General features: G+C 34.2%; 1 protein-coding gene across 2 annotated transcripts; it reads left to right on the top strand.

The window, feature by feature from the left end:
- The first annotated feature begins 2,220 nt into the window (after nt 1-2,220).
- LOC120343490 (sodium-dependent glucose transporter 1A-like) lies at nt 2,221-9,180 on the top strand. Of its 2 annotated transcripts, XM_039412685.2 has the most exons (12): nt 2,221-2,368; nt 2,583-2,763; nt 2,907-3,023; nt 3,122-3,229; nt 3,638-3,762; nt 4,382-4,481; nt 4,559-4,743; nt 4,859-4,996; nt 5,435-5,528; nt 7,228-7,361; nt 8,446-8,626; nt 8,698-9,180. In XM_039412685.2, exons 1-12 carry the CDS (start codon nt 2,303-2,305, stop codon nt 8,706-8,708), a joined length of 1,440 nt encoding a protein of 479 aa, XP_039268619.1. In that variant the 5' UTR covers nt 2,221-2,302; the 3' UTR covers nt 8,709-9,180. The 2 variants fall into 2 exon arrangements, with proteins under 2 accessions (XP_039268619.1, XP_039268618.1); XM_039412684.2 differs by having other exon boundaries at nt 8,446-9,180.
- Nucleotides 9,181-9,811: the final 631 nt, after the last annotated feature.

Below are 9,811 nucleotides of genomic sequence, written 5' to 3'. Positions count from 1 at the left end.
GAAGTTAGACAATGACACAACATGGAGTAGAAGCCTAGCCGACAGTAAAACCCTTGATATCGAAATCCCGGCGTTCCACAGCATTTTATTGACAATATTCAATCTAATGCTTTGTATTACTTTTTTGCAAGATCTTCGCAACCCCCTAGAAAACCGACACCCAGGTTGGGAACCACTGGGTTAGGCCAGAGTTGGATCAATTACAGTAATTCAGTTCAATTACAGCCTTAAATTTTTCAATTACATTACAATTACTCCGTGCAAAAAATATCGAATTACAATTACATTTAAAATTACAACAAAGCAATGCTCAAATATATGGACACATTACACAAAGCAAAGCAGTCCTTACTCTTGACGCTACCTCTACCCTCAAAAAAATTCGAGTTTCGCGTAGCAAGAATCAAACCAGACAGCCAGTGTTCCCATGGATAAAATAATACAGCGAAATCTTGGACGAAATATCAGATTTCATACGGAGTTTAGAAAATAATTCCATTCTCAGCCACTGAAAATTTCAGATCATTTGGTCCAGTAATCGAAGAGAAAAGCGACTTTTCACTATATCAAAGAACAAAAACAACAACACAAAATACCCAAAGTTTTGGTCAAAACGATCTTGTGTCCACTAACCTGTCCAATAACATTTTGGTTAATAGTTACAGTTTCACGTGCTCAAAAACTGTTGGATTGCACATGATAAAAATTAGGCTGCGAAAAGTTTTTGACCCCAATAAACTTCTTCTTGCCGTATAAAAGTTACCCGCAATTGAAAAAACTCTTTCTGACGGGGCTGATGTTGCTGTTAGTCCCAAATAATCTTTGGCTAAAGAAGCAAGCCTGGGAACTTCTTCAGATTTCTTCTTCCAATACGTTATTGGGTTTTCGTCAAAATGCAAACTAACGAATAGCATTCGAAATCGCAAAATGAGGTATTGTTTACAACCACGACTGAAAAATTGTCTGAGTGTCTTAACGGATGCAAAAGGTATATTGTTACGTCACTTTTTCGCTTCTTGCTGATTGTCTAATGTTACGAAATGAAAAAGGAAGGCGATTCTTGGAAAACACCCCTTGGGAAAATATTTCGCCCTTTTTCGTGTTATTGTGGCCAGATGAAAGGACGCCGTAGTTTGGTGATCCCTGGTATAATTGAAAGTGGAATTGAGCCAACATTTTAGCAAAGTACAATTACATTTACAATTACACAGAATGAAAATGTCTCAATTACATACAGAAGTAAGATGACTTTCCAAGGAAGGTCTCACACGATTTTAATCGCTTTTTGATACTGCTGTTGAACTCCTTCAAACTTGCGATCCGAATCTCGCGAAAGATGTTATAGGAGTGAAGAATGGTATCACTAACTTGGCAGACATATTCTCTAAACTTGATGAACTTACCTATACATATATACAGTGAGACGTAAACAATCTAATAAAACTTGTGGAATTGGCCCTGAGCTCAATATTGAGCACTTGGTCTTGCAGAAACGCAGAGATAGCATATCCAAGAATTACACAATGACATGGAAGTTTCAACGATGTATATGAATTGGATATTCAGAAATGGATAATTGACCCATTCAGTAATATATATGTACAAACATGGGGTTCTTGAGTTGGTACATATCTCATTACAATGCGATATTGAACTCCAACCAAAGTTCAGTGTTTCATATTAATCGTTCTGAATCAAATCAAAAGATTCCCATAATAACTAATCCCATGATAACTAGTCAGCTATTTCGCAATCTTGTTGTTAGTCATTTTGAAATTTGTGTTGTTAAAAATGGTCGAATCCAAAACGAAAATGAAGCATGTTCCCCAGACTTGAAAATGGCTCACATGATATAGGCCTGTTTTGAATAATATACTAAAGCGTGGAAATAAAATACCAACACCAACAACGGTTTACACAAAAATAATGCCGAAATTTGTTATTCAAATTGTATGTTCGGGAGGAGATCTGGAGCAATTAAGTCAACAAACTGATATGCGCATCAAACACACTCCGGCAGAGTAAATATATTTCTCTGTATACATATCTACGTACCTCGTTCAATTTTCAACATAATTCAAGTTGAAAGCATGGTCAATTCTATTGTATTCATTTCACATTCGATTTATTGCCCTTTACAAAAAAAGTTATGTTAATGATCAATAAATATTACATGGATTGTTTGCCCAATGCAAACTGGCACTAACAGACTGGGTACATTAGCGTTTTGATGGCAACCGACCTTTGTCGAGTATGAAAAAGAAATTTTAGTGTATGGGATTTTAAAAAAGAAGACGACATTATGGATTCACTGAATATATGGACCATTACTTTGATATCAGTTATATCACTCGCAAGAATCGGGATGGTAATATTCTATATAAGTTTTCTATACAAAACAAACTATGCTAACGAAATTAGACTCTGGGTACATTTTGAATCTGTCTACCTTCGAGGTTTATTTTTTATTGTTTTTTAAATCTTAATTTCTACTATACCCTAAATATTTGTGAGAGTGAACTTTCTATTAGATGCTATAATAACTGATATGTCTTTAAATGTATATATATATTATATTTTAGGGCGTGTTTACATCAATTTCGGGACCAACTTTACTATACCTAGCTGACAATGTAGGAGCGAGCGTTTCAAAAATTTCTACTCTGTTTTCTGGAAGATCTATTGGCATTTTATTTGGTTCAATATTGGGAGGAGTTGTGAAAAATCTAGTCGGGCCGAATTTTCGACATTTATTAATGCTAGGTATTGTGAACTCTTATTATATTTGTATGATATTTAATCATAATTTACGACAAAAAAAACTATTTTTAAACAAATTGCTGATTTTGCTATAATGTTCCCAAGAATAGACTGACATGTATATGTGGCGTATATTCATTTTTCAGGGGCTGGAATAGGAATACTTGGTCTTGTCGACCTAGCTGTTCCGTGGATATCACAGTTTTGGGTCTTGATAATTGATATTACCCTCGGCGGAATTATGTTTGGATATCTGGATGCAGGTGATATCAATATATAAACAATGCTTGCCGTTAACTGTTTAGCGTCATTGGTATAATATATATATATATGTTGTATTAACAATTTAATCTCAACATAGGTCTTCAAGCATTAATACTACAATTGTGGGGAGAAAAGGCATCTCGAGCCCAGATCCAACTATTTCACTTCATGTACAGCGTTGGTGCATTTATCGCACCTTTAATGGGTATGTAAGATTCGATTAATTATGAAATATGATATAGCGACATAATACTGCACAGTAATATTTGAGATTGAGGCATGATTTGAACTTTCAAAAATAATTTTTTTATAATGAAATGTCAAAGTAGTTTTCACTAACAATTAGATGCATGTTTATGCCGATGTTTTTAGATTTCCGTTGCTAAAACATCAGAAATGGCATGTCTGTTACGTAATATAAGTATATATGTTACATTACTGCTCGAAAACGATAGATTTGGCTATTCAAAATTGAGAATTATAATAAAGTGCAGCGCAAAACTGCGCAGTGTACGCCTCAGTTTAAAAGAGGTACAAATTCTCACTCTCTCGTCATTCTGACAGAACACTCTATATTGCGATGAGTATAATGCTGGCTTTTTTTTTATTGAAGCAAGTCCATTTCTTGCCATGGCCGATGAAGAGACTTCAGCAGACGCAAGTTGCCCGAATCAGATATCAATGACAACTACCGCGGCCTATCCGCACAGTAATTTGAGCACGACAGCGATAACGCCGGTCAGTTTTATTTAGACAATGCATTACATAAAATAATACGCATTGAAAAACAGCAGGTTATTTTCTGCTAACTTGTACGTTTGCAAATCTATACTAAAAGCTTAATATATATGAAGTACAGCGTGTTCAACGCTATCATCCAATTAGAAACATGGAATGATATATCGTGAATCGATAAACGAAATACTTGAAGCACAATATCAGGAAAACTTGATGAGTTCAATCCCAAATAAACCATTCGACCTTTGCTGCTGATAATTTATTATCGTAAGTAAAACATTAGCAAGTCAGTTCATTCAGACTTTACTCACAATTTAATCTACTTTAATGACCATTGCACAAACAGAACAAAAAAGTCCAATGCCATATGACAGAATTGCGCCTTTAAATCCCAGAAGAAAAGCGCGACAGAATGAAAAAATTCACCGTTGCTAGAGATCGTTGACTTAAGCTTATCAATAGCTCGGGTCACAGAAATGTTATAAAATTTATTTGTACATATAAATAAGAGCTTGACTGGGTGACTTTTGAATGTGGTGATCTCCTAAATTGATTTAAAGAACTAATGACTTTAATTTGAACCCTTGTTGACTACGTAAATATTTATTTTTCATTTCAGGCCGCTTTCAACCCTGTCGGCTGGGCTTACGTGATTGCTGCATGTTGGATGGTTTTTGTCTCGATACTGTTGGTCGTTTTAGCAATATTGAATGTTGAAAGTAAAATGTTAACTATAGTGTTTATTTGTATCGACATATATATGTTCTTGTGGAACTTAAAAACTATTTTGTTGCAGGTAGGGTGGCTTCGTCCATTGAGGATAAAGGTTTTGCGTCAGAAGACCGAGGAGAAGAACCAATTAAGGATGTCATATGGTTATTTCTGTTGGTGGTCGGATATTATTTCTGCAGTGTTTCTACAGAAAATGTTTTTTTCAGTTATATTTATTCGGTTTCTCTCTGCTCTGATTTGAATTTCACTGTAAGTATGGTGCAACTTTCATTAATAAATATATCTCAATCAACTTTTTTTCGTAAGAAAGAACAAATACAGTATCAAGTATTCTAATTTTTTTTTACATTATATCTTTCTTAAGGTTGAACAAGCATCCCAGATAAACTCAGTCTTCTGGCTTGGACTAGGTTTAGGCAGATTAAGTGGAGTGTTAGCAGCAAACTTCCTCAAACCCAGAACTATTATAATAGCAAGTATTATTGGGAGCATCATTGATATGGTAAGCCTATATGATATATAAGTACAAGTAGGATATATAAGTACAAAATGTAATTATCAAATTCAAACCCACTTTCAACTCAATTGTTGGAATTCGGATTTGGTGTGAGCTAGTTTCCTTGTCAGTATAAATAGTCTAAGCACTAAATCGATGTACCAGGGCGCGGGGTCATGAGAGATTTTGCTTTTTCTGAAAATGATCAAAAGGGTAAAACACTAATCTGATAACACTGGAGGTTTATGATAATTCTTCCAATCAATATGATCACATTCAATAGCCCATTTACCAATGTACACCTACACAAGTTCCAAGATTTTATTTATATATTTTTTTTTTATCATTTTACCGCATGCATTTATTTTTTTATGTTTTACAATGCGTTATGAAATTTAACAAATTTTGCTATTATTCACCATCATCATCAAATTTTCCATTCAGATTTTTATGTGCATTTTTGGTGAACATACTGCGTGGTTGGCATGGCTCGTTTCCGCATTACATGGATACACTACTGCAATGCTCTACCCCTCTGGTAAATTGAAATCACTTAGCCTTCACATTTTTAATTTTGTCGGGTATGCTTTTATAGGATTATGTTAGAGATTTCATAGTATATTTTGCAATTCCATGCTCTCCAGGTCCACCAGCATCGTTTACTTATTGTTATTTATGTCAAATGCAGTTATATTGCAGTTAACTAAATAAGGATGTCGACTTACAAGAGACTAAACGTAGGTAATACTTCAAGCTTTGCGCGGCGTTGATTTTTAAGCTCATTGTCCGTGCACGGCTTTATGGGCTCAATAAAATCCTTCTAGGGACTAAAACCGCTTCGCCCAATTATCATCGAATTGTTGCGTGCTTTCATCCAATCCGGCCACAGTTTACGAATGAGAAACGTGATTACGAACGTGATAACAATAACTAAATAAAAACTCACAGCACGACGAGAATTGTGGAACAGATTTGCAAGCATGCTCAATTTTTAAACCGAATCTTCGATATCATTATCTGCGACCCAGCAATAAGATTGAATAAGAATCTGACCACCCAAACAAAGTTGATCGAAGATTTACGAATAATCGCAGTGGGCATAAAAACTACAGCTGCTCATTTCAAACCCAAGTCTGTACTGAAACGTTAAACGGTCTAAACAAGAGAACTTTCTCACGAACAGAACAATTTCTGGTTTCATATTGGTACAAACTAGCATATTATCGTCACGCTAATAACCGAATTGCGTAAGTCATTTTTGGCGATTTTGAGTTTTTTATAAAATAGGTATTTATGTAATGCTGCGCACCTGTCTGTTAACTCAGATTTTATTTTAGGAATTCCGAAACCCATAAAAATGGAGATTTAGTATGACATGCACATTTGTGCAATTGTTTCGTCATAATGAATTATCCTTGTTTACCGCAGTACTATTGTGACGTCACAAAGGCAAAATAACCTCGGCGAAGTATTTTCGAGTTTTTGCATCTCGGATTCTAGCTTAGCGCGTATTAATTTGAATTTTTACTACAGTATAGGAAGACGTACACTTGTGATATTCACTGTCCGAGTCAAATTTACCTTGGTTGGCTTTTATATTGGGTGCATTGCTGTTTTATTCTTTATATTTAATCTTAGTCCTATTTCGGTGGGTGTGCAGAACGTGTTATATTGATGAAATATATATTTTTAAACATAAAAAATGATTTAATTGAAACTGATTAGCTATTTTGGGGATTAGACATTGTAGATACTGAGAATTACATTCGTTTTTGGAATGTTTAGTTTTCAGGACTGGTGCATATAGTGAAGTTGCAAATTGCGTATGTCACCAAGTCATAGACACATTTCTGCCTAAGTCACAGTGCGCCATTATGACGTCACTTAACTGCGTCATACAAATTAACTTAAATCCGGCTACGATCAAAAAATTGAACCATGGCAAATTATTGACTCTCAATTGCATAACAAAATCATTAGGAAGTTTTTTACGTTTTTCTCAAAACTGCTAAAAATGACTTACGCAATTCGGTTATTAGCGTGACGTTATGTTGTTACTCCAGTTGGGGTATTTTCCTATGTTTGTTTTTGTACAATGTTGTAATGAAAAAGTATTACAGGGTCATTTAATTACTTTTTTTTTATATTAGCTCGTCTTCGTTTTTTAGTTACATAATAGAAGATCACACTGTCAACTGAACACGTAGTAATTTTATATCTTTTTTTTTTAAATTTAGGAGTTTCTTGGGTGTCGCAGATAACTAACATATCCGGTACGTATATGTTTGTCTGTAACATCGGAAATGCTGTTGGATCATTGACAATGCTTCCATTAGGAGGATATTTATTTGACATTGACCCGTTTAGTGTGGTGAGTTATTCTTTTACTTTGTTTCATTTATCTTTTTTTCGGTAGGATGCGATGACCATGATGAAACTGGTATACCGGGATTTTATGGTAATGAAATTGTATTTAAAAGATCCTGCTGAATATAGCAACTTCCCCTCGTATTTTTTGTTTAATATTTAGATTCCGCCACACATGGCGGAATCGCTCAACACCACTTGATGAAATTAATATTTATACATACTGTAGCCTATATCAAAACGAGTCGAAGTGGTTCATTTTCCTCGAGAGAGAGAGGGGCTTTAGATGCAAGTTTACAATAAAGTGAAACAATTTTGGCATGAAAACTATAGATATATTTATGCGCTTCAAAGTGCCCCTATTCATTGTTTTTACTGATTATATGTTAATATCCAGGCAAGTTAGTTGGCATACATTAGACGGTTTGTTCAATTATTGTATGAACGTCTCACCACATCGGAGATGAAGTGGTTGAAATTTAATCGAACTCACAAGATAAAATGAGAAACTACAATCAATTTATGATGCAAAAATAATTTAAGGAGACAAGAGATACGCAGATTCCTCCCAATAACCAATTTGTAGTTTACAATGAACCAGCATATAATTGAGAAAGTTGAAAATTGAGGTTCTATTTGACATGTATTTATTTAAACGTGGAAATTAATAAAAGGCTTCCTCCGTTTATTAATGCTTAAATTTAAAATATACCCGCAGTGTAGTAAAAATTTACCATAGAATCGCCCAAAGCGCCGATTCCGGAAAAGTGATTTTAATGCTGTAAACTGAGGTCCGATGCGGACTTCTCTGTCATACACCTTCTTTGTTGATGGCTCCAAACAATCTTTAAACCTAAAAGGATCGATCTTGTTAGACTCGAGATAGTAAAAGAAGCAGTATGCTTAGCATATGACTTGCATTTCATTTTTGCTGACATGTTACTTTATTAAAGGCCGGAGAGTAATGTTATGGAACCTTCTTCATTAGAGAGAACGCTGACGGAAAAATTTGAATATCTGAGAATCTCAAGTGTTTATTTTACGTAAATAATAGATAAAAAATAATTAAAACTCAATCCATATTTCAGATGTATCTTGTTCTGATCCTAGCAGTGGTCAACGCATTTTTCTATGCAGCGTTGTTGTATGTTGGGAAGAGACACAAGGAATTTCTGCGAAATAAACAAATCGACGTCAGCACCGAACGTCCAGAGAAAGATAGTGATTATATGGAAGATTGTAAAACGGAGAATTCTTCTATATCCCACGGTACATCAGCAATGACAAAACTTTAGATCTAATGAATGTCGATGACAATTCAACTTTTGTTTTCTTTACAGACGATAGATAATATATTCTTGGCAACACTAATTTACACGGGATTCTTAACTATTTGTTTCATTGTTATCGACGTGACAATGTTTGTATCTTATATTGTATGAAATACATATTACCAAAACATTGCATTTGATTTAATTACATCACTTGCAGTAATAAATGCCTGTAAATCAGTGGTTCCGAAATTGCGGGCCGCGGGCCAATTACGACCTGCGTAACGATTTAATATAGAAATATTAGTCTCAAAACCTGGTTTAATATTATCTTGGGGCAGTAATTGGTTAGATAAATTTTATAAAATACCCTAAAATACTTTAAATAAATTTCTTAAAGCAGAAAGTTGATTTTTAACTTGATCCATGGCTTTTCCAGCATGGACAAACATCTCTCTTTGTTAATTGCCAAGATTACCATGAATAATTCATTTTTGCAGTACCTCTACCAAACCACAAAGTTTGCATTACAAATCCAGCCACATGCTTCAAAAATTACTCCATAACAAGAATAACATATTGTAATGTAAGGTCACACAACATGGCTATTAAATTTAAATCCTTCGTTGGCATCTAATGGTGTTCGAATTCTTTTGGATGTATCATCACACTCAGAAGTTTAGTGCCAAAATCAACATAATGAATATATATTTTTTCTGATTACAATATCATATATACCTACCTACTATTAAGATTTTTATAGTGCAATAATATACGAATCGGACAGCAATATTTTACAATTTCATATATCAGTATGCCACTTTACTATGTGATTTACCTAACTGTTTCTTGTGATCTACCTTAATAGATTAATGATAAATTCAATTGCAAAAAATGTTAGAAAAACTAACTAACTCTATGTAGTAGTAGTAGTAGTAGTAGTAGTAGTAGTAGTAGTAGTAGTAGTAGTAGTAGTAGTAGTAGTAGTAGTAGTAGTAGTAGTAGTAGTAGTAGTAGTAGTATTTTATTTCGTCAACAATGTCAAAATCAAAATACAACATTTCAAAATTAATTTCCAAGGGATTGTGACGAGGCTGTGACGAAGCGACCGTTAGGTCATCGAGTCAGTCACAGCCTTTAAAAAAATATAAAATTACCATTTTTTAAACGAAATTGAGCTGAA

This window comes from Styela clava, chromosome 3 (genome assembly GCF_964204865.1).
Source record: "Styela clava chromosome 3, kaStyClav1.hap1.2, whole genome shotgun sequence".
Lineage (NCBI taxonomy): Eukaryota > Metazoa > Chordata > Ascidiacea > Stolidobranchia > Styelidae > Styela > Styela clava.
The sequence above is the reverse complement of the archived record's forward strand: the minus strand, read 5'-3'. Positions and strand labels throughout refer to the sequence as shown.

Bases quoted from the DNA above. Each gene is read 5' to 3' on its own strand.
- LOC120343490 (XM_039412684.2), top strand. From the start codon at position 2,303: ATGGATTCACTGAATATATGGACCATTACTTTGATATCAGTTATATCA. The intron at 2,369-2,582 runs GTAATATTCTAT...ATTATATTTTAG, and splicing joins CACTCGCAAGAATCGGGATG to GGCGTGTTTACATCAATTTC. The intron at 7,362-8,445 runs GTGAGTTATTCT...TCCATATTTCAG, and splicing joins ACATTGACCCGTTTAGTGTG to ATGTATCTTGTTCTGATCCT.